General features: G+C 39.6%; 1 protein-coding gene across 4 annotated transcripts in view; it reads right to left on the bottom strand.

The window, feature by feature from the left end:
• Positions 1–12,669, bottom strand: part of LOC130687242 (fibrillin-1-like) — a 34,800-nt gene extending 22,131 nt beyond the window's left edge. The window contains exon 1 of one of the 4 annotated variants that reach the window (XM_059495170.1): positions 12,274–12,669. In XM_059495170.1, the coding sequence (XP_059351153.1) occupies positions 12,274–12,346 (73 nt within the window). In that variant the 5' untranslated portion in view covers positions 12,347–12,669. The remainder of the gene's footprint in view (positions 1–12,273) is intronic. The other 3 variants (XM_057510383.2, XM_059495168.1, XM_059495169.1) reach the window with 3 other exon arrangements.
• Between the last annotated feature and the right edge of the window lie 11,733 nt (positions 12,670–24,402).

The following is a 24,402-nucleotide window of genomic DNA, read 5'->3' on the forward strand; positions in this document are numbered from 1 at the left end:
TTAGCCCGTTTCTTTCATTCTCTCTCTTCCCTTTTTTTTTTTTTTTTTTTTTATCAGGCAACATTGGAATGCTGAATGCCTTCTCCATATCATATAAATATGTTAGAAAGATTCAATAAAATACCTTGACACTTTTTTTTTTTTTATCATCTGCTTTCTCCCCAATAGAATCGAAAATTGTTCGTAAAACAATTTTTTTTTTTTTCAACCCCTAAACGTTTTACGAAAATCGGTGACTCCACATTTCTCTGAGCGTGTCATTACCATATGAAAAAAAAAGGGAAGAAAGGGTGAAGCTACTCTTGACATTTTCAGGGGAAAAAAAGAAAATAAATTTCTTGATTTTCAAATTCTATTAATCGCCTTTTGTTGATGTTGTTGAACGCTTATTGATTTAAACGAATACAATCACGATTCTTTAGAAGGCGAGCAACCAGGAAGGTAAAGAGAAAAATGCGTCGAAAAAAAAAAGATCATGATATTAAAGAGAAGAAAGAAAGAAAAAAAATAAGGCGACTATCAAAAAAGGGCCCTGGAGCAAAAGCGCTGCCTTTTGAGTACGTTTCCCATTTACATGCAGCAAAGGGCAATTCCGTGCGACTAAAAGAACGAAATATAAAGAAACGGCATTAGCCCTCCAATGTAGACACAACGAAATTTTATTCCTTTTTTTTTAATTTTTTTTTTTTCTAACCAAAAATACGCGGGTCCTAATTTCCATACGTGGACATTTCAATTGTTGGCAATTTTCATTTTTCATTTTTCTTTTTTTTTTTTTTGTTGTACGAAGTTATAAAGAACACATTTTCTTGACAGTGTGGACGACGTGGTAAAGTCGTAGTAACAAGTCGACAGATAACACACACACACACACACACACACACACAAAAAATACTCGCTGTGTTGTCTACTTCTCTTTTTGCTAAAGGAAAAGAATGTTGATTGCAAACATTCTCAGTCTCGTGTCAGAAATGAAAGGCCGAAGAAAACATGGCACTAACTAAAAGCGACAGCCAGCCGGTTTCTTCTAGTCGAAACAAAAAGAAAAAAAAAGAAAAAAAAAAAAAAAAAAAAAAAAGGAAAGGGCGTTGGCCAACAATCTGCCGAATGTCACACACTCACGCGCACAAAGTAGTTCTCGAATTGGCAGCCAAGGTTCTAAATACCTCTCTTTCTCTTTCCTTTTTTTTTTTTTTTTTTTTGCCTCACCTCTTAAAAGCGCCTAATTTGATTATCAGAGTGACGACATTTCTATCCATTTTTTTTGTTGTTGTTGTTGTTTTCTTTTAATTTTAATTAATAATTAAAGAAACAAAAAAGAATGGATTTAGGAACAGGATTGGACGATTGCCCTTAATATAATCATAACGAGGGCCACCCCTAAAATGGTCGGATGAAAGATTACAGACGAGGCGTTGCGAAAGGGCGGAGAATGCCGTGTGCCAAGTTTCTTTCCAAAAGGCCATATCGGCCAGATCGAATTTATTTTTATTTTTATTTAGCGGGAATCAGCGCACACACGTGGAGAAAAGAAAAGAAAAAAAAAGGTGTGTGTGTGTGTGTGTGTGTGTGCGTGCGTGTGACCGCGTTCTAAAAAACATTTGACTCAACTCTAACCGAATCTTGCCCTTGTTTGGTCGTGTGATTTGGGTTTTCTCGGGCTGACGGCGTCGCGTGTGCGCGCAAATTTTCGTGGCGGGGGATTCTATTTCGTGCGGCTAATGCTTTATCAGATAATAATAGGATCCCGTTTTCTTTCATTTTTTTTTTTTTTTTTTGGCCTTATCAGTTAGCAAGAAAAATGTTTGCCATTTTTGTTCTATGCGTTTTGATTTTTTACGTGCTCAATTGCTGGTGTGGATAGGCAAAACTAAAGTTGGCTCTTATCTGAGACTAACGCATTACATTCTCATTAGATAATAAAAGAAAAAAAAAAGGAAATGGCTTTCCTTTTCTTTTCTTTTCAACAGTCACACACACACACACACACACACAAAAAGAAGAAGAGGAATGTTACACGATGATGGCGTGGTTAGGACAGCTGTTTATTGCAATTATCGTCCTTCTTTTCTTTTGTTTTTACTCGTTTCTCAACGGCTGTCCCGAAGTGCGTTCTTTTTTTTTTTTCTTTCTTTTCTCTTAAAGGTGTTGGCCGTGTGTGTGTGTGTGTGTGTGTGTACAAAGCCTCTGCTCCTAGTCATCACCTCATCAAAAAGAAAAACAAATCCTTATAATTTTTTTTTTATTTTTAATATACATTTTGCTTGTGATCGATGGACGAATGGCCAGACGAGAGAGCGTCCTTGTAAAATGCACTATCACGACCGCAGCGTGTGAGGGAGAGACGACGTTTTTCGTTATTTTATTTTTTGTTTTTCTCTACTTATACAGTCACGAAAACCAGTTGCTCTCAGCGGAAGTTTTTCAGATCCGAATGTGTGTGTGAGAGACACCACTCCCTTGTATTTTCACACGGAGAAAGGAGGAGGGGGGGGGGAGAAACGACAGGAGGAATGCAGCACCGTCTTGATACGTTTGTTCCATATGGATATATGCCTTGTAATAACAGAAGGTAGTAGTAGTAGTAGTAAAATAGTAGCCCAGCCTCTCTTTTGTTTTGTTTTTTTTGAAATATGGACAGACGTCCATTTGCTGGCCAAAACGGGATTTTTTTTTTTTTTTTTTTTTTTTTTTAGAATCTGTTGATGACTTTGGCGTAGGGTAGGAACAACCCAGGCGGCCCGCTTTTTATTTTTTCCCGGCCGTCAAAGGAGGAGGAAAAAATTATGAATATTGTACGGGGAAGAAGAAAAGAAGGGACACGTGAAAGCCCCTAGATGACGTGATTTCTTTTCCCCGTATTTTTTTTATTTTTTTTTTTTTTTTTTTCGTCCAGCCGTCGCCAATTGCTGGCCAGCAGAGATCCAACGGGGACCTCTCCTCATTTCTTTATCGCCGCCAATAGATCACGTGTTAGAGAGGGGGGGGGGCACTCTTTGAATAAAGGTGTGCGTGTGTGTGTGTGACGAGGAAAGAAAAAAAAAAGAAGAAGGCGCCAAAGACAACTTTGGTGTGTCCAGCAAATTGTGGTGGAGAGATAGCGAAGGATGGACGGAGCTATCGTGTTTTTGATCCGATTGATTTCGAATTTTTCTTCGTGTCGAAAAGTTGGGTTAGCTGTTTGTGGTGGAAAAAAAAAATGTAAGGCGCCATTTTTTTCATCGCCCACGTAACGAAGCGAGATTATTTTTTTGTTGTTGTTGAGATTTGAAGAAGGCCAGCAAAGTTTGAGAGAGAGAGAGAGAGAGAGAGAAAAAAAAAAAAAAAAAAAAAAATCAAGTTTGAGAGGAAAATGTATTCAACGCGTCAGCTGGGCTGGCCCCAAGTCTTGTGATGGATGTTTTCTCGACAGACAGCTCCTTTTCTCCTTTGGTTTTAATTTTTTTTTTTTTTTTTTTTCAACAGCGTTCTCAGCATCAACAAAGAAATCTTTTGGGTATGGGTCGAATCTGTTGCGTTAACTTAACTGGGTTCGCGCACCAAAAATAAAAAAAAATGTATTTTTTTTTTAGAAATCATTTTTTTTTTTTTTGCCCTCCCGTTTTCTCTTGGCCCTTTTATTTTGTGTGTTGCGTCGGCCGAAAGTCTCTTATATCATTTAATATATACACGAGAATAATATACAACGTAATAGCATAGGAAAATATCCTATGAAGAGTGGCAACTCCATGTAAGGATTTTCTTACATTGGTTAAAGGAGGAGACCTTGTTCTTGTGTCCAGACATCAGCAACAACAAAGAGAGAGAACCAATTCAGGTCTGGCCTTTTTCTTTCTCTCTCTCTCTCTCTCTCTCTCTCTCTTTTTTTGTGTGTGTGTGTGTGTGTGTTGTTCAATTGCAGTAGTAAATGCAGAAGATCAGTGTTTTGCATGTCATCAACGCGCCTATCTGTCATGCATTTATTTATGCATCTAGTTAGAAAATGTTGTTTCTCTAAACGCTGTTACGCAACAGATATACGAAGGTCAATCTTGTTGATTTATTTATTTTTTTAAAGACCCTTTTTTTTTTTTTTTTTCCTTCCCCCAAAGAGTTGCTTGTTTTCTTCCGCTTATTTGACTGTGGTTGGAACACTTATCTTTGATCGCTATTCGTCGTGCTTTTTTTTTTCAGCTCAATTGTTGAACAGATTGTTTTTGTTACACGTCTGCGATAGGAAGGAAGACAAGAAAGAAAGGGAACCATTTTAAAACAAATAGGGAAATATTTATTTATTTTTTTTTTTTTTCGTTTTTCTTCGAATTGGATTCAAATGGATTTTTCTCTCGGATGCTGGTACGAGTATATGGCAATCGAATGAGAGATAAAAGAGTCCGGTAGTTTTAATAGTAATAAAAAAAAAAGAAGAAAGAATTGCTTAGTTGGTCTACTGCGTTTGTTCGCCGTTGAATGGCACCTTGTCAATGTCGTTTGCGAAATTGGAAGCGAACGTAGAAGGGAACTTTCACGTGAAAATGTTGACAGTCGAAAGACACGACTGAACATCTATCCGCCTTTTGCTCTGCATGTCTCGTGCCATAGTTGAATGAAATATGTTGATCGAATCCAGCGCCAGATGTGGCGCGCACACACACACACACACACACAAATCCAATATCCTCCTCTTTTTTCTTTTTCTTCTTCTTCTTCCTCGTTTTGCCCGATTGCAAACAAAAAAAAAAGAAAAAAAAAAAAAAAAGGAAGGAATACTCTCTCTCTCTCTCTCTCTTTCTCTCACTGCACATGTTTCTTATACATCTCGAGTATTTACTGCGTTCCAGCAAATGTTAAAGAGCAAAAAGCTGGAGCTCGTTATTGTCAAAGCGAACCTTCCTTCTGCTAGTTATTATATTGCGGCCGGGGCGGATGACGATGGCATTACGTGCCGCTTCGACTAAATACAATTCAACCTTGTCTCTTTAAAAAAAAAAAAAAAAATAGAGAGAGAGAAGAAGGTTTTGGTGGTAAACTTTAAAAGATGTCGTTGCACTCTCGTTGCGCTTGTTGAGGGGAGGAAGAAACGAGAAGAGGCATTTAATTTTATTGGTTTTCGAGTTAATGCGGCTGGATTTCTGGCCGAGTCACGCGGCTGGCGAACGGGGGAAGGGGAAGGGGGATGTGGGATGCTGGGTGACACGACATTGTTGGGGCGAACACGACAATTGAATTTGTATGGTCGTCGTCGATATTGCTCTTGTCCATTTGTTTTTTTTTGTTTTTTTTTTTTGTTTCCTTGCCGTTGAAGGGAGAACTTGGGTGGAAATCAGAAATCTCGCAAGAAAACAAATTTAGATCAGGTGGCTACGTTTGCGTGTCAAGTAACCATAGACTACACGAATGCACGCACGCACCGCATATCGTGTGACCCCAAGAAGAAAAAAATAAATAAATAAATAAATAAGAAAAAAAAATAAAGGGGGAGGAAATAGGAAGGGAGAGCCCAGCGGGAGGTCCAGTCTAGAAACGAAGACGGATGTCTTTTTCTCAGGAGACAATTTCATCTGATTTTTTTTTTTTTTTTCTTTTTTTGGGGGGGGGGGGGGGGGGGGGGGGGGGGGGGAGGCTACGTTCGCAGCTTTTTCTCGAGTTATTTATTTATACGTGTAGACGACGTGTCATAATGATCATAGTAATAATAAAAACAACACCTCCCAGTAAAAAGAAATGAACCCCAATAATAATAATAAAAAAAAAAAAAAAGCAAAGGAGCGAGAGAATGTGTTATAATATTTTTTTTTTTTCTTCTTTTTGTTTTTGGAAATTTATTTCATCATCTCCCCAAATAAAGAACTTTTGAAAACTCTCTTTCTCTTAAAACAACAGTTAACACGTTAACGTCCCTACCACCCCTTATTCGGAAGAAAGAAAAAAAAACAAGCAAAAGTTTGTGATTTGAAATCTTCATCAGGAAGAAAAAAGAAACATTTTTAGATTTTTATTTCGTGATGTTTCCATTTAAATTTGGGTTGGGTGCTTTAATATCCTACATATCTTTTTTTTATTTTATTTTACTATCCTTTTGTCTTTCGCCCCTTTTTGTTTCATTTAAAAATGAAACGTCCATTCACACGGTCAACTTTTCTTCACCCCCTTCAGAACTCTGCATTTTTACGACTCCCACTTTTAGTCGCATTAAAATAGAAAATGAATAAAGACGGCCGAAAAAAACGGAACGTTTTTCACGGCCTCTTCTTTTTTCTTTCTTCTTAAATGGAAAAAAAAAAAAAAAAATGTTATAACACGCCGAGTGGTCACACAATCATTTGCTCGTTCCGTCGCCAAGTCTTCGGTTGCTGCCGACTGTCTTTTACTTTTTTTTTTAACGCGCCACTGTCAAATGGCATCTCGTCTCGTTGCTTTTATCATTCTCGTATGACTCCCCCCTCTTTCAATTTTCGTGTCGTGCGTGATATTTAACGAAATGTGTTTGACTACGGCGCGCACACACACTTACTACAGCGACACATTCTTCTTACTATTTTTTTTTTTTTTTTTTTTTTTTTTTTTTTTTATCCGGAAAAATCGGATTGAATCAGGAAGGACACGATTTTTTGATGACCGTGTCGGGAAATTTTGAATTGAAGGAAGAGAAAAATCAAAACGGCAGAGTCAAATGCTTTTACGTACGTCGTGTAAATGCAGACGAGGTCGGCACGACAAGGTGTAGAGTGGTGGAATTTATTCGATGGAAAACATTTTTTTTTTTTTTTTTTTTTTATATATTTAAAGAACTAATTGATTTCGGGGTTGAAAAAGAAAAGGACCACAACAACAAAAAAAAAATGTCTGCCTTTTTTTTTTTTAACAAATCAATTTGAATAAATTCTTGTAAAATTTCCCCCCCCCCCCCCCATTCTTTTTTGTTTTCTAGAAATGAGACTCGTAGAAAACGGGAGAGAAAAGGGGAGGGTATTTTAGAGTTTGTGTCGTTTGGTCGTGATCGACGTTCATGGAATTCGAACGTGACAGCAGTCAGGCCAAGAGAAAAAAAAAAGGGGGGGGGGAAACAAAACGGGAAAAGAGAAAACAAAAAAGAGGCGAAAGATAAAAAAAAAAACTTTGTTTTGTTATTCCTCTGGTCGTCGCTTCTCATTACACGGCTATCATGTCGTTTGGAATGTCTATCGCATCGGTATAACCTTTGGGGGTGGGGGGGGGGGTGGTGGTGTTTGTGCCTTCTTGTCGATTCCATCTCTTTTCGTTTCCTACACCGGGACGATCTAACAGTCCTCCACTTTCTTCCTCGATATTTCCTCCACTAATCTTAAACCACCGTCAATGTTTAACGGGAGAAATCAATTGCCTTTAAGAAAAAACAAACAAAAAACAAACAGAAAATTCTTCAGGAATTGGATCTTCGTTTTTTTTTTTTTTTTTCTTTTTTTAAAGAAAGAAAAAGGAAAAGGGGGGGGGGGGAATTGATGACTTTGCTTCCAAGTTGCATTGAATCCTTGATGTAGCTAAGAACTCTCACTCTCTCTTTACTGTATTTATATTGACTCGGAACGGGCCAGCCCAGCAAACGGAGCTCATTTGTATGTCGAGTGTGCGCCACCACCCCTGGGTCGTTTGCAGGGCCAGCAAAAAAAAAAAAAAAAAGAAAAAAAAAAGAAGAAATTCAAATAAGTGTAGTAACTGTCTTCCGTTTTCTAGCCTATCCAATTGTCAATAGAACTGGCTAAACAGCTACTTCTGCGTACTTGTTCAAGCTTTACTCTCAAACTTTTTTTTTTTTTTTTGACCCTTTCTTTTTGTTTTGTTGGGGCTCGAATGTCTCGATCGCAGTCATGTCCACACATCACAGCCGCCCCTTCTTCTTTTCTTTTTTTTCACGTCCAACTAGACCCACACACGTTAGGCTTGCACTTGCTCGTTCAGACTGGCTAAACTTGGGCGCGGTCCAAATGGAGCGAGAAGGTGATAGGAGAGAAAGAGGAAAAGGGTCGATCGTGATCAAGGGACCGTTCGGGATGATGACCGAGTCCCTTGGCATCCAAAAGTGACCGTCGTAGAAGCTCGTCCCTTAAGTCAAACAAACGCTCGCACACTGTGCAATCGATCCTCTTCAATTGGACATAAGTGAACAGTTACGTCACTTTTCTCCAAAGAAATTCTTTTATTTATTTATTTTTATTCGTCATGAGAGGGGAGTCCTCGGTGTGAAAAACATCATTAAGTTTTCGTAGTACATCATCATTTTGAAATTTTCTTTTTTCTTTTTTTTTTCTTTTTTTTTTTTTTGGAATTCATCCTGACTGCTTGTTGTTGTTGTTGTTTTTAATGATGAGGAAGATTTGCTTGACTCATATTGCCCACATTTCAGATTGCCTTGATTGATTGGTTGACGATTAGGATGGGTGTAGCCTTTTTTTTCGGGGGGGGGGAGGGGGGGAGATCGGCCAGGGCGTCGAATGAGCGATGACATCACGACTCTGATTCCCTTTCATTAAAAAGCGAATGTTACGTGGCCGTGAGGGGTGCCAAATACGCTCCTCCCTAACTGAAGACTTTGTCCCAATTCATTGCCTTATCAAAAACCGACTGTGATTTCATGCTCCACGTCCGTGCCCGGGAGTCAAAATCTCCAGATAGAAGCAGGAAAAAAAAAAAAAAAACAGAGAATTTGTATTTTATCGTATCGCTATCATTTTTTTTTTTTTTTTTTTTTTTTTTGTGAGGAACATGCACAGGGACGTGAAAAGGAATGGGGTGTGGGACACCAGCCGGAAACCTCGTACGCATCGGGAATATTTTTAAGGCTCAACGAATCGTTCGGTTTAGCTGTGGATCGTTCTAGTTATCTCTTAATAGCTAATTCGTTTAGTGCTATGCGTCTTTTATCGTTGGCTTCCCTACGATTAAATGCATTCGAAAAGTTTTCCAAACGTGAACTGAACGCTTGAAACGCGCAAACTTTTGCTTTGTTTCCGGTTTGAGTTCTAATGACAATGTAATCCCATCCGCAATAAACCTATCGGATAGAGTAATCACAGAAAAAAAACAAAAAAAAAAAAAAAACGAAACGAACTTTTCCAGAATGAACTTTAAGTTTAAGTAAAAGAGGGGGAGGGTATAAAAATGTAAAGCTAATTTCATTTTGAAAAGAAGAAGAATTTCATCCATCCAAGAAGAGCGTATGGAACGTACGTTATTCGTGTATCTATGAGAATGTGGTGGCTGTGTTACATGTTGAGGATAGAAAGGGGGGGGGGTGGGAGGGGAGCATATTGGGGCCCTCCTGCCGATCGCCACCGCCGTCTTGTCTCGGGATGAAACCTTTCGTGCTAATGGCTATTTAATGCGGCCGATATTTATACCCCCTCCCCCCCCCCCCTTTTTTTTTTTTTCTTTCCTCTGTGGCACCTCTGAAAGAATCGAAAATGCAATGAAGGGAGAATAGAGAAGAAGGTGATTTATGGTAACGGTGCGTGAGAAAATCCAACGTTCCTCCTCCCCCTCCCCCCCTTGAAAAACGACCCAACTTTTTTTTTGTTTTTTTGTTGTTTTTTTTTTTCGTTTTGTTTCGCTTTTGCTCTATCGAAAAATTTTGGTTTGCCTTACGTCGTCAGAGGCTGTCGTCGCCGGACGTCGCACCTCGTACATGTCGTGTGTGAGCTACTCGCAGGTATTATGAAGGATTCCATTGATTTACGACACGTATCGATTCGCTCCCGCCTCCTCCCCCCCCCCCCTCATTTCGTCCTAAACTTGTTCTTATTTATGTATTTACATCTTGAGTCATTTCTTCGACAACATTAGAGTTTGTTCGTTAGATTAAACGTAGAAGGGGGAAAGTCTGGGGCCCATGGCCCGATCCCAAACTTTTTCTCTTTTCTTATGGCTTTGTTTTTCCAAGAATCCCGTACCGATGTGAGGTGAAATAGCAACGTACGTTTGATATACAAGTCTAGCGGTATCGTATATTATGCCCGCCCCCCTCCCTTTTTTGGTGTGTGCGTACCCTATGCCTTTTAATTACGAGCTTGCATTAAAAGCTAATTTGGATAGTCTGAAAATGATGTTGGCGTATAAGGGCCTTTGGATGTCTAGTTATCCCTTTAAGCAAGAAGTCTATTTATTAGGTGCTCTTAACCTTTTCCCCTTCATTGATCTATACGAGAGAGAGAGAGCTCGTTAAATTCTTTCTCTTTTTTTTTTTTTTTTTTTTGAGGAAAAGTGGGGGACGGGTGTAGGATCCATCACGAGGATCTCCCCAGATGACTCAAATGGACTGCGGCGTCCGGATGAGTTTTCTTTTTTTTTTTTTCCTGGACAGACGGACCCTCCTAAGCCAAGCGGTCACTGTGTCTTGTTAAAAAAAAATAAAAAAAAAAAAAAAAAAAGAGACAGAGAAGGTTTTTGAAAAAAAATAAAAAATAAAAAGGACGTGGGTCAATTGTTGGGGTAGTGGGCAAAAAAGATATGCGCGTGCCCATCTGGCGTTCAAATGGTGTCGTTATTCCCTCTTGGCGTTACCTTTTTTTTTTTTTTTCCTTTTATTTCTTATTCATTTCTTCCTTTTTTTTTTTGTGTGTGTCTGATTCTGACGACGACCAGAATGGAATAAACTTAAGCAAACATCAGAAATCTGGCCGCTTTCTCCTGGCCCACCAGCAGATTATTTTAAAAAGCGCGTACAGGAGGCAAAAATTTTTGTTGTTGGAAAAAAAAAAAAAAAAACCCGAGTGCCTGTATGGCCTTTTTTTTTTTTTTAGTCTTTTTTTTTTTTTCATGTGCTGGAACAGTAAGGCAAGTCTCAACACACAGACTTTGGAGACTATTTGGTTCACGGGAGGTCGGCCTGAGATTTTCAAACGGGGGGAACAGAAATGCCCCATAACAGACGTATGGACATACAAGTGAAAAGAAATAAAAAGAGACACACACATACACACAGTCTAAGGGCTATTGGGGTTAGATCCTTATTAAATATGTTGGTAGGATTCTAGTAGTAATAGTAGCAGTAATGGTACTCTGTCTCTCTGTGTGTGTGTGTGTGTGTGTGTGTGTGTGTGTGTGTGTGTGTGTGTGTGTGTGTGTAGGGACAGGGGTCCTTGTGCATATATGATGGCGATAAAGATGACACTGATATGCACACTGGGCCAAACAGTGGGGGTTTTTGCCTCTAAAGCTTAACAGTCGAAAGAACAACAACAAACCGTATAGAGTCGGCGGGGGTAGTTATAAGACAGACAAGGTGATGTACAGGGGAGAGTAGGGGAACGTGTGTGTGTGTGTGTAGGGGCAGCACCTTGGATGCGCAATAAAACGGTGACACGGCTGAGCTTGCAGACAATCTACTTGCGCATAGTCAAGTGAAAAAAAACAAAAACAAACTATGCTACGTTAAATATTTGGTGTTTGGGTTGGAAACGGTTTGATTATTCCGATCGTAATCAGTTCGTAGGTAGAGCAGACAAAAAAAAAGGGGGGGGGGGGGAGAGAGGGAGAAAGGTATTTTTCTGTTCTTCTTTTCTTTGAGTTAAACAAGCAAAAGATAGAATTCCCGATGATTTCGTCACGCCTCTATAGGTTCTTAGCATTGCGTGAAAAAAGAAAAGAAAAAGAAAATGATATTTCGAGCTGGACAATAGCAGACGTTCATTTGTAGATGCAGGGTGGAGAAAACTGGAATTCGTTATTGATTTTTTTTTATTTATTTATTTTTTTTTTTTTTTTTTTTCATTTTTTTTAATTGTTTTCTGTTTTTTTTTTTTGTTTTTTTTTTTTGTCCGTGTGTTTCATTTTGTTGTTTTTGTTCGGTTTTTGGATGAGACGACGTCTTGAGAGTCGGGAATGTTAATCGCAACGCTAACCAAAAAAACGATGAATGAACACAGAAGAGAAAAAAAAACGAGATTTTCTGGTTCACCCGGTTTTTGATTTTTTGCTTGACTCTAACGTCCTTGATTGAGAATTTTGGCGTCTGTAAGGCATCTTTTTATTCATTACTTTTTTTTTTTTCTTTTTTTTTTTAAATTTTATTTTCACTATTCCTATTGGGAATTTGTGCTGCTGCACTCAGGTGTGTCCGGGCATAATATCATTGAATAATTTACCCGATACATCGTATAACAAAAAGAAAAAAAAAGAAAAGAAAAGAAAAGAAAAGAAAAACCAAACAAAATTCGACTTACCTCCCTCGTTTTTTCAACGTGATTATGCGCTTGATTTTCTTTCAAAAACAAACAGAACAATGTTCAAGTTAAAATAGGGGGGTTGAAGCAAACTTACCAGCGATGCTTGACGGCCAACCGATGAGAAGGAACCACGAGACAATCATCATGACCGATGTTGACGGTTTCATGATGATGCAGTGCTTTTAATCTTAAGCAAAATGTCCACTTTAAGTCGACAATAATTGAAAGATTTGTCCTGTTTTTATTTCTTATCGGATTTACAATCACGCACCGATTCGAAATGTCGTTTTGTTTTTGTTTCTTACCGCCGAAACACGCCGTCACTTTCACTGCGAAAACGCACTGTCACCGACACTTCACTCGCAATTTTTCTAATCAAAACGCACACCCCTCGTTTCTGATAGGTCATCAAATAAACAATCGGGGGAAAAAAAAAGGAATTTTAGCAATTAAAAAAAAAAAAAAATTTATGATTGGATCAATGATATCATGTGTTGGTTAACTGGGGAAGTGTTTTTTTTTTTCTTTTTTTTTTATTCTGAAAGAGAAGATGGTGTCTCGAGCGATGTCTACCGCTGACTGAAACTGACTGGCCCTCAGCCACCGACTCTAAAACGTCCCGGCCGTGCCCTCCCCTCCCAGTGACTCCTCCCTTTTCGTTCCTGTAGACGCGTCACAGTCGGCCGAGGCCACAACGAACGGCGCATTCCTATTTTTTTTTTTTTTTTTTTTTTTTATTTTTTTTATTTTTTTTTATTTTTTTTTATTTTGTTTCTTCTTTAAAGTGCCCCCCCCCTTTAAAAATAAAAACAAGGTAATGTTATGAAGGAAGTAGGAAACGGAACGTACAAACTAATCCTTGAAATGGAAACAAACCGAAAGTCTTATCCCTGCTCTGATGCTGTGTATTAGTGGGACAGATTAGTCCATCTGATGTCGTCATATTGTGAGGCCAGCTTTTGTAAAGGTTACATCTGTTTAGCTCATCATCATTTTCTCTTTGCGCTCTTTGCCGTGCGTGTGACAGCTTGTCAAAAAACGAAGTCGAAATGAGACGAAGAAGAAGAAGAAGACGAATAAGAAGAAGAGGAGATCATACCTCGTGCCAGTTGTGTTTGGCCCGTTTGAAAGAAAATAGCTCTCCTTGTGTATAGAAATAAAGAGGCCACTCGATATCATTGACAGGCAGAGAGTCGGCAGCGCCAAAGAGATGCATGATGGATTGATAGTTGTACACACACATTTTTGTTTCTTGTTTGGTTTGCTTTTCTCTCTCTCTCTCTCTCTCTCTCTCTTTTTTGTCATGAAAAATAAAGAAAGGGATTAGAGGTTTGTGTTCAGTTGACCGATTGTGTTGCCTTGCGTATACAAGTTCCAAATCAAAACGGAACAAAAGGGACACACAAAAAGACAGTCGGAGAAAGTGAATAACGGAAACATTGGCTAATGGGGGGGAGGAAATCTCTTCCGTCATCCACCGATCTTTATAGAGGAGGTAGGGAGGTTTTATTGTACGTGTGTGTAACAATCTAAACTGTGTGAGTGTGTGTAGGAAACAAGCTTGACAACAACTGCAGCATCTGCCCAATTTTGAAAAGATATTTCTCTTTCTATCGGTTGCCTCTTTTTTGGGGGGGGGGGGGGGGGGGGGGCCGTTCCTGATGCGACAGAAGTCGATGGTCCGTGACAGCAAAGCCGTTTGAACAGCAACGAATTTTTATTTTCGAATCGTGATGACATTGCGGAATAAAAGATTCACGATACAGAGATGAATAAGAAACGACAATGGCATGATCATTTTTTTTTTTTTTTTTTTTTTTTTTTTTTGTTTATGAATATAAAGGAAAACAAACAGAGGAAAGAGTTGCTTTGTACATGTCGTGCCGCAGTGACTAACACAATAGTTTGTGGGGTACGTGCGGGGTACGTTTGCGCTATGACATCGGACGCCTCAAGACTTTTGAACTAATAGGCAATCATTTTTGGCACACGAGAAACGAGGAAGATGAATGACCGTGGATGAAACGTTTTGATTTGTGGAGACGATGCGAGAGCCCCTATCCCCTCTCTGTTTTTCTTTTCGGCTTTTGAAAAATAATATATCTTGCAAATTATTATTTAATGCATAGCGAAAAGACTCTGTTGGACGTGGTGGTACAGTCTGTTCTATTTGCCGTTTCGGAAAGAAAGAAAAAAAAAAAAAAAAAAAGAAATAATCTTTTGACTCCTGGACAGCTGCGGAATTGAAAAAAGAAATGGGGGGGGGGGTGGAGTGGGGGGGAGGGTGAATGGATGGATCTGTGTGGCAATATATATAGTCTAGTGATATATACTCTTCCTGTCTGTGTCACTTTTTTTTTTTTTTTTTTTTTTTTCTTCCTCTCTTTCACTTTTCCATAAAGCTACTGCATTTATTTATCTGGATCTATTTATCTGTATACTCTGTGTCTGTGTGTGTAGACGTAATGGTGTGTGCGCTAGATGCCCGTGTCAAAACACACCCCCTCGCCCATTTTCCCTCTGCACAGACACACACGTGACCAACAGAATATCACAAACAGCCCATAGGATTTTCCTTTTTTATTAGAATATTTCAATATTATTTTTTTTCCTGTGTGGTGTGTGAACTTGTGCCTTTTTTTTTTTTTACGCAGAAGGGGGGGGGGATTCAAACACAATCGAATTGTGTCCGTACAAAAGCTCACGTGACAGTTTCGAATTTTGTTATTTTTACTCGTCTGGTGATGATAACTTCAATCAAATTATGTTGGCTTGTTTGTTTTGTTTTTTTTTCTTTAATATTTGCATAGATGGTGCAGCAGCACCGTGTTACGTGCACGTTGTTTCCGTCTGTTTCGCTCAATGACTTTTCGCTGTAGTTTTTACGCACCGTCTGTGTTGATGACGCTCGCTAATGGGAGAGGGGGGGGGGGAAGTATCCTCCTCCAAAGCTCTCACGTTGAATTTTAATTGCTTATGACTTTGTCTTGTTATCGCCACGTGTAACTCGTGTTGAATTCGAGTGCCGAGGTTAAGGTCGCCTTCACGCCCAAAACCATCCACATTCTTCGGCATTCCAGGAAAGCATTTAACCGTTCGCAGCGTCTATTAATTTTTTTTTTTTTTTTTTTAGCGAAGGTTATGTATTCAAGACTTACACGTACCACCTAACCTGCCAGGGCGTTTTTATTCCCCCCCAAAGTTCATTGACATCGAAATTTTTTTTTTTTTTTTTTCTTAAAGCGCACCATATTAGAAAGTCAATAATCTTCTTTGTGATGCTCAATAAGCTTTTCCTTTGATAGTCCGCACGAAGATGTAACGTATAGACAGAGGCGACAGCAAAAGCTAAGCGTCTACCGTTTTTTGATATCGATGGCATCAAGACTTATTTGGCCTGTGCGTACGATGTTCTAACGTTTCGACCTGCGGTTACAACCGACGACATAATGGACCCGTGTTCTTCTAACCTCTATTTTTGTGTGTGTGTGTGTGTGTGTGTGTGTGTGTGTGTCACTGAGGGGCCGTTTTGCATGGGCAGCACGTGCCTAGATTGCGCCGTCTGTTTGATGGCTGCCTGCCGGACGAAATGGGATATCTTACACCGTCAGCCATTTATCGTTTCTTTAATTCTCGTGACTTATCTGTCCCTTCGTTTTGTGTCTGTGTCTGTGTTGACTTTTGCTTGGTTTGTTTAACGGCTGGCTGAGGAGGGGGGGGTACAAGAGAGTTCTCTTTGGTCGTGTTTAGTCGGTTTTATTATTATCCGTGATGTATACTCAAATGATGATCATGAATTATTGATGCTTTCAGTTTTCAACGATGGTCATCTTCTTTTTCGCTTCCACCTGTTTCGTTTTTTTTTTTTTTTTTTTTTTTTTTTATAAACCGCGTTCGGTACGGTGCTTCGTATTCTAATCATTTCTCGGCTTTTAACAGCAACCAAAAAAAAAAATGTTGCGTTCCATGTCTTCTCTCTCAGTTTTTTCTTTCTTTAATATTTCAATTCCCAACAGCCTACTACTCGTCAGTGTGTATCCTTATTTACGATTTTGAATGCTTAATTAAGCTCTCTTTTCTATATCGAATGCGGCAATAATCTTTTTGACGTCGACGTGCCATTTGAAGATGTCGAGAGAACTGCAATGTGTCGGTAATAACGAATAGAGACAGCAGGCCCAGCTTTACGATAGGCTGTAAAAAAAACAAACAAAAAATATGGAAAAAGGAAACAAGAAAAAGCTCATCACGCTCACGAAATGGTGTCGAATTTCAAAGCGAAAAATGTGTAACCAACATCAGTTTGACGACACTTCGCGCGATAGCACAGCTACGCGTAAAAAGATCCTGAGGCAGCTGCCATTTTTGCCGTGTCAAATAATAGGTTTAAAATATTTAAAAAGAAAAAAGAAAAAGAGTTGAAAGTAAATGGCATATGCGCATGGGATCAACATTTTGCTTCGCTTTTTTTTCCCTTCTTAGTTGTAGGTGATATTCTCGTCTCACCCCTATTTTCTTTTATGGCAAGTGGAAACTATTGGTTTTATGTCCAGCTGCTGTTCGAATTTTTTATTTATTTATTATTTTTTTTTTTTGCTATTTCGCACGACCCCCGTTCGTGAACATTTCGGGCATTTGTCCATCTGAAATGTAATCAGTCAGCAAAAAGGAAAAAGCTTTTCTTGATGGTGGGAGGGAGAACATTTTCTTTTTGTTTCTGTCCATTTCCGGATGGATGAGTCATGTCATCTTATTTGTCTTGACACAAAGTTTGCTGCCGAAAATCTATTTCGCTACCCAGGGAGACTGTCACCAAAATGCGTTGAAGGCACAAAAAGAAACTAAACAAAAAAAAGCAATTGATTTGTATTTTCAGTCGACTGAAACGTGCAGCTAAACAATATTTTTGCTATCTGCAATAAAAACAAAGCAAACATGGCTAAAGCTGGTCCGTGTTTGTCGACGCACTAAAACGGTCTGACAATGTGACGTTAAATGTCGAGGTTTTATTTGCGTTCACCCGTCGTTTGATTTTATTTTTGCCATCAGTCACTGGAAAAAATCTGCGTCGATGTCAAAATCAATACGTCCTAGACCGAGTCCGCTTTTTATGCGTATAGAGCTATCGGCTTGAATCGAGTCCTCACTCATCGTCAACGTTTGTTTTTTATCGTTCAGGTGTGTAATCTACGTCTCACGACAGTCACCGACGTCTTTGACATCCTTTCCACTTTCTCTTGGGGGGGGCCATTCTTTTTTCCTTTGTAGACGGTCTTTTTTTTTTTTTATTTCAAATGTCCATGAAGAGGGTTGACATAGTTCGAAAAGAAAAACAAAATCGGAAGGTTTACAGGCCGGCAATAGGTGCCCATACTTTGGCCGTCTTATAAAGAGAACTTGCAGTTCGGATAGCGGTGAATCTTACTACCGCAATCATCCATCACCGTCATCACGCTCGTCTTCTTTCTACATGTATAGACATTTACATTTTCTTGTACTGTCTTCAATTTTATTTCTTTTCTCCTATTTGATATTTTTTTTTCAAAAAATGAGTTTTCTCTCCTCAAAAGAAAGAAGAAGAAAAAAGAGATGACGGTGTTGATGTAACTTTGACGGCCTCGTCGGCTTGTTGGTAGGGGCTCGTTCACGTCAACAGCTCCCGGGACGCGGACATCAAAGCATCGACAGCTCTTTCCGAAATGTTTTCTTCCTTCCTTCTCACCAAATGGCTAGGGTGAGATTGAGGTCAAGAACTTTTTAATAATTCCCCCCCCCCCCTTTTTTTTTTAATATTTTTTTTCTCTCCAACGATTCATATCATCATCAAGAATGGATATACGACTGCGGAATGAATTGCTGATAGAGCTGCAACCAAATTCGGATACGTTTTTTTGCGCTTAGCGAGTAGTTTCACATTGAACAATGTTTTTCTTTTAACGACGTCGTTAAAACATCAATTTTTTTTTGTTTTTCTTTGGAAAGTAAAAAAAAAAAAAAAACTCTTTTGAAATTTGAATAGGTGAAGCGCAAACTTCTTGATAAGAACAAAACCCTCCCCCCCCCCTAAAAAAAAGAGGTGGTGGTCGATAGCCTCCAATAAAGATGTAGGCAGATTGTAATCGTACAGAAATAATCCGTTAGGCGATCAAATGACCCATTGCCTTTTCCTTGTCCCATTTATAGAGAAGGATGGACGCGGAACTCACGCGCAAAACATTTGATATAGAGCCCCTACATAACAATCGCTGCTGATGTAAAACACAGCAGCGCAGACTTTGTTTCGTCGTATTTTTTTTCCCTCCTTCTTCTTCTTCTTCTTCTTTTGATAAATCTATTATTACCGTTTTATACCATCGTGTGCGTACAATGTCATTATGTTGTAATGTATATGAAGCCGGCGGCTTGGTACCTCAGAATTCACATGAATATTCTAATCGCCCATATCTTTTCCTCCGTATATTATTTGACTATTTCTCTTCTCTCTTTTGGAAACTGATGTTTTTGATTGTTGATTGTTAAATTATACGAAGGGGGGGGGGGGAGGAGGGAAAAAAATGGTTGGGATAGTGTCGGTACGGTGTAGATGATTCCGTCACGGAATACAGGCTTTGATTGCCACATGCAATTGTTTCAGAGTATGAACTACCATACCACAAATCATTCACGTATACGTGTGTGTGTGTGTGTGTGTGTGTGTGTGTTTGGCTCGTGATGATGAGAGCAATGATTCAAATGGGCGGCGGTTTACATATTCTATTCAGTCGTACATGGTGGAAATGGTAGAAAACATTATCAAGCGTTTCGGTCTTGTAGCTCCTCCCGCGTTCATTTCCTTGCATCGCTGCATAGACAGCAGACGGTCTGATGATGTATCAAGATATCTAGCATACAAGCCTGCACTATGTGTATTACTATAAACACACACAGAATTTTTTTTTTTTTAAATAGGGAAAAGGGTTGATGAAACGTCGCGTGTAACCCATCGGATAAGCACATCATAATATCATCGAGCGGGAACGTAACAAACGTGGACGAACGATGATGAGATTCCGATCGGTCGGGACCCCCCGTTGGAGGAACCGCGAATATAAAAACGAAGATAATCATAGGAAGCAGGGAGGACAAGAAAAAAAAAAAAATAAGTGAGGGATTGTCGTGAGCTGTCATCACCGCTTCATCGTTCTTTTTCTGCGGGCGGCCAAAGTGGCGTCACATGATCGTCCAACCAAGTCGCACACGCGTTTTTTTTTTTTTTTTATCCATATAAAAACACACGCAGCAGGTTTTTATGGATACGCTCTAACTGATATCTTGATTTTATTTTTATGCGGCTTTTTTTGTTTTGTTTTGTTTACCCCCCTTTTGTTTTTCCCCTGTTTTTGTTTGTTTTCAAATCGTGGCGTTAGCCTTTTGTTTGGTTTTTTCTACGAACTCGTAAAGGCAAACGCTAAATATGTATATACCTAAAGGTAATATCGTAACCTTTATATGTAAAAAAAAAAAAAATAAAAATAAAGGACGTTTCACAAACCTCTTTTTATAGATAGCCCCCGTGCGTGCAATGTCTTTACCGTATGGCTAATGGATTAGACGGCCAGGACTATAGAACAGCTGACTGTTTCATTTGAGATAGATTTTTTTTTCCTTCTCTCTTAAAATCTCGACACATTGGTCTGTTTGACTCTTCCTATTTTTTCGGACAAGTTTTTGTCGTTGCTGTCTTTCTCCACAAGGCAGGAAAGATGGTATTCCAAGGCCGAATTCTTTGTGTCTATCCTTGGCAGCAGCAATTAACCCCACGCCATCAGCCACACGCTCTTTATTTTCTTTAGCGACTCTCATTTTTTTTTCTTCTTTTTTTTTTTTTTTTTCTTGTGATGATGATAACGACGTTAATGATGATGATGTTGAACCACGCGCGATATCTTGTACGCAAAAGTGACCCCCCCCCCCCCTCCAAAAACGGTTCAGAGTTTATTTTTTTTTTTTTTTTGTTCCCCTTACGATCGCAATATAAATCGAGCCGGGCGGTGCCATTGTCTTTTTTAGAAAGAAAAAGAAAATACGATTCTCACCGATGATCTGATACGCCCATAAACTCCTGTGGGGAATGAATAAAAGCACGACACACAGTTTAATCCATATTATGAGATAGCGTGGTAAATAACAGGGTAGGATCAGACCGTGTTCACGGTAATTTTGAAGAAAGAAAAATGTAACAGTTCATTTGCTCCTGACCGAACCCCTTGTGTGTGTGACGGCCCATTCAGATAATAGTGAAATAGCGTCCGTGTGGACCTTTTCATTGGCGATCACAAATTATTCCCTTCTTTTTTGTGTGTGTGTGTGTGTGTGTGTGTGTTGGTCCGCTGTTCGAAATCGCTGGAATTTCAAGCGGCTGAGAAACTCCGGAATGAACTCGTGTACTCTGAAAAAAAAAATGAAATAAAATGTTGATGGATGTGTACAGAAAGAGAAGCCCTTTCCACATGATGGGATTTGATTTCTGCTTCATCACCCCTTTAGGCTACAGTTTGAAAGCAAAAGGGGATACTATGACGGGGAATGTAGAAAAAGAGTGGAAATTAGGGATGTTTTTCATCAGGACCGAGCGTTTCCGCCCAAGTTGACGGTGATGACCCTGTCATCCGTATTGATGAGGAAATCTAATCAAGTCCCCTTGATTCCGCCCGTTGTCCATTCGTTTCTCTGCACGAGATCCTCCTCAACTTGGCCTGCCAACGCATCGGCCCCGAAGAGAAGGGGGAGAGGGAAGACACGGTGTCGTTGACAAATGACCCAAAGTTGCCCATTTTTCTGGTTCTGTTGCGGCCGTTTGGGTTCGAAATGAAGATCGAGTCATGTAGGGAAAATACGTACATTAGTGAAGAATAGGGGATAGATTTGCTCATCGAGGCGACAAAGAGGAGGAAACAAACTAGACGATGCCAAGATCTTTCTGTCGTCATCGACTGGCTGGCCATGGTAAAAGGGCCAAGCGACGTCGTTCTTACATGAATCGACGACCGCAGATGCGGTTGGGCGGATGGTGACACGACGCCGACCAAGTGACACATGACCGCACAGCTGCCACTGATCGTCTATTACCTCTAATGCCTTTATCAGCTTCTGACTATATCCTCGACATACGTAGTCGTAATAATATCTATGACTCTATCCATCCCTCAAGTCAGGATACACAGCGCCGATGAATTCTTGTATGTACAGCATGTATATAAAAAGGGTCGATGCTTTAGGGCAACATGACGACAATCAATTCAACCAGATTTCCGTGATGAATCACTTTCCTATGCGAGTGCGTGTGTCAGATGCCTAGTTTTTCCTTTGCCAAGTCAAGTGACCCAAGAGAAACGTGAGCTCCGACTCGTAAGGATTGGAAACAATCCACAACGACCCTCTTTCACTCTCATTTGAAAAGGGAAGATTCTATTGTTTTTCATAAAAGGAAATCAGCTTTTCGATCTTTGTCTTTGTGCACGGTTTGGGACGCATGATTGCTGTACGTCCGTCTATCAAAAGACGGGTCGATGTTGTTCGATGGAGCACTAGAGTCACTTATGTATCGAGTGTAGGGTCTTAAAGCAAGTCTGCAGTCGTTAATGATAACACGCCTCGTCCTTTCTATTATGGGGGGGGGGGGGGGGGTATGACCAGAAAATGAGACGTCATACGTCATACCGTTGTTGTTTCTAATGCGAAGGCTCTTTATGCAGTGCGGTTTGTCTTCCGAGTTCAGGTCACGTGACTGGCATCGTGATGAGCGAATAGGGCAACGCTTGATGGGGGGGGGGGAGGGTGGAAGACGGTGGTCAGAAGAATCAGAGTTTTATCACGTCGTTGACGTGATGCGCAACCGGATTATGGTGAACAGCGTTGCAAGCGTTGTACTACGGACGATTCAAGCGACATAGCACGGAGCAAAAGGACTTGCATCTAGAAAAAATCGACGCCGTCTCTTAACAGTCCCGTTCGTCGTTGTCCCGTTTGAAAGCGTGAAAAAAAAAAGGAGAAAGAACGAGCCTCGAAAAGGCCCGTTGATTCGATCTCGCCTGATCAAAATGCTGATTTTTTTTTCTGTGCAATACGCGCGGCAATTGTATCGAATAAAAATTCCAACAACGCCTCCATCATCAACGTGTCGGAAAACGATTCGAATTATGATTTCTTCGCTTCACGTCGACACGCAGTTGCCGCCTGTCTATTCTCACAAATTGCCGATTAATCGATTAGGTCTGATGAATGATTTCTTTTTTGCTGTGTCTAAAGAAGAACGAAATCATTTCAGTTATAAAACGCGTGTTGCTTCATTGCTATTTCTCGATTATCATTTTTTTTTTTTGGGCGAATCAAACGCAGTCACGATCGGTCGTGAGCGAATCACTTTGCCGATGTCTGACAATGTACTGGCGCGTGGAACTGCGATAACAAAAAAATGACGTGTATAAATATGTACGTTCAAATCACTGTTTGTTTGCCTTACTTGTTTTAAAAGCTTGTTGTTTTGATTATTGGTTTTGGGTGCGCTACCTGTTCAATAATCCTTGTTTATTCATTTCTTTGTTTGTTTTTTTTTTCCAAGGTTTGGCCTTCGTCTTTGCACGCGAACATTATCATTAAACGTTTAAAAGGTAAATATGAAGACATGCATTGCGTTCTGGTCAAAAATGTGCAGGTAAAAATTCCCTTTTTTCTTTCCCCTTCCATTATGTTAGCATATTTGATTACGCCATCCTCTTTTTAACTTTCAGATTCTTGTGCGCTATCGTCAGACGTCCTTGCCCACGCATTGATGGCCAACATTCTTTATAGCGGGTTACGTAATCGCTCTCAATAACGAAACTAGTCACGAGCTTCCCCCGTTTGACGTGTCTTCCCTTCACGTTAGCCAGATAACTCGATTAACGGTATATCAAGGTAAAACGTATCTAAAACGTCCCCAATTTATCGCTAACTAATAATAACATTTGACACAATAGGAAAGGCTTGCCGTGAGGTGAAGACATCACAAATATTCGGGGCACCATCCGAAAGGTATTTGTGGATGTGTGACTATTACATCTCTACGGGCTCTGTGTGTAGCATTGGTTTTGTCGAACCTCTTTGCATTCTATTTTTAAAGTGACATCTAATATCCTATCCTTCATTCCTAGCATTGTTTCGCGTATAAAATAACGCTTTGAATAGAGCAAGAGGCATGTACGATTTTGGAAGAAGTCTCCACCACATCGGGCCGTCTCCAAAAAAAAAAAAAAAAAAAAAAAAAAAAAAAAATGAGAAAAAAAAAAAAAAAGGGTGCAGTTTGGGAGATGGACGGACAAAAGGAGCAGTAGAGAAAGACGTAAAGGGTCTCTAATAATCTATGGCTTTCCGTATATTAAAAGCAGATCTCTCTTTCCCTTTTTTTCTATTCTAGAAGAGCGGGGACATCATGGCCGTGTGCAATGGAGGAAACTGTGTAATCGATGTAATAACTCAAGCTTAAAGCTTTCCCACTACCCCATCTTTTACCCCGAAATGTACAGCAGAAACTGCTCCTCAGAGATGGATGTGAGGAACGTCGTATTAGTGCCTTGTTGGCTGGCCTCACGACGTAACAAACTTGTCAAGAGACACTTCTCAACTGGCACCTGGAAATATCCGTCCTTCTTGATTTCTTATCACGAAAAAAGAAAAATCTTTTTTCGTTTCTTCATAAAGAAAAAAAAAAAATAAATTCATGAAGTCCTTTTTTTTTCTTTTTTTTTATTTAAATGTTGTTTTTCTATTTCTAGGTAGTTGGTCGTCCGAGCAACGATTTCCATATATCTCCGGAATGAGACGCAAATGACGGTTGGTTATGCGAGCCCGCTTGCCCTTCTAGAGGAGTTAAATAATAATTAAGAAAAGAAACTAATAATAATAATAATATTAAACATTATTGCTAGGAAAGGTGCGGCTTTGGGAAAATAAAGAAATCAGGCATGCCTGCCTTTACATTGCGCGCGCGTTTTCATTACATTGCTGGTAACTATGAAATACTATGAGCAGATGTAATTGATTTCTTAGTTGTGTGTTTTCGTTTTTTTTTTTCTTTCTTGCAGGTGCTAAAGCAACGAAGGAGTAGATGAAATATCATCTTTGGAAAAACGAGAGCTACACGCACCGTCACGTTTGATTCCCACGCCTGCTAATGAAAAGGGCAATTTTGTTCCTCTTGATTTTC

The sequence above is a fragment of the Daphnia carinata genome, chromosome 4, assembly GCF_022539665.2.
Source record: "Daphnia carinata strain CSIRO-1 chromosome 4, CSIRO_AGI_Dcar_HiC_V3, whole genome shotgun sequence".
NCBI lineage: Eukaryota > Metazoa > Arthropoda > Branchiopoda > Diplostraca > Daphniidae > Daphnia > Daphnia carinata.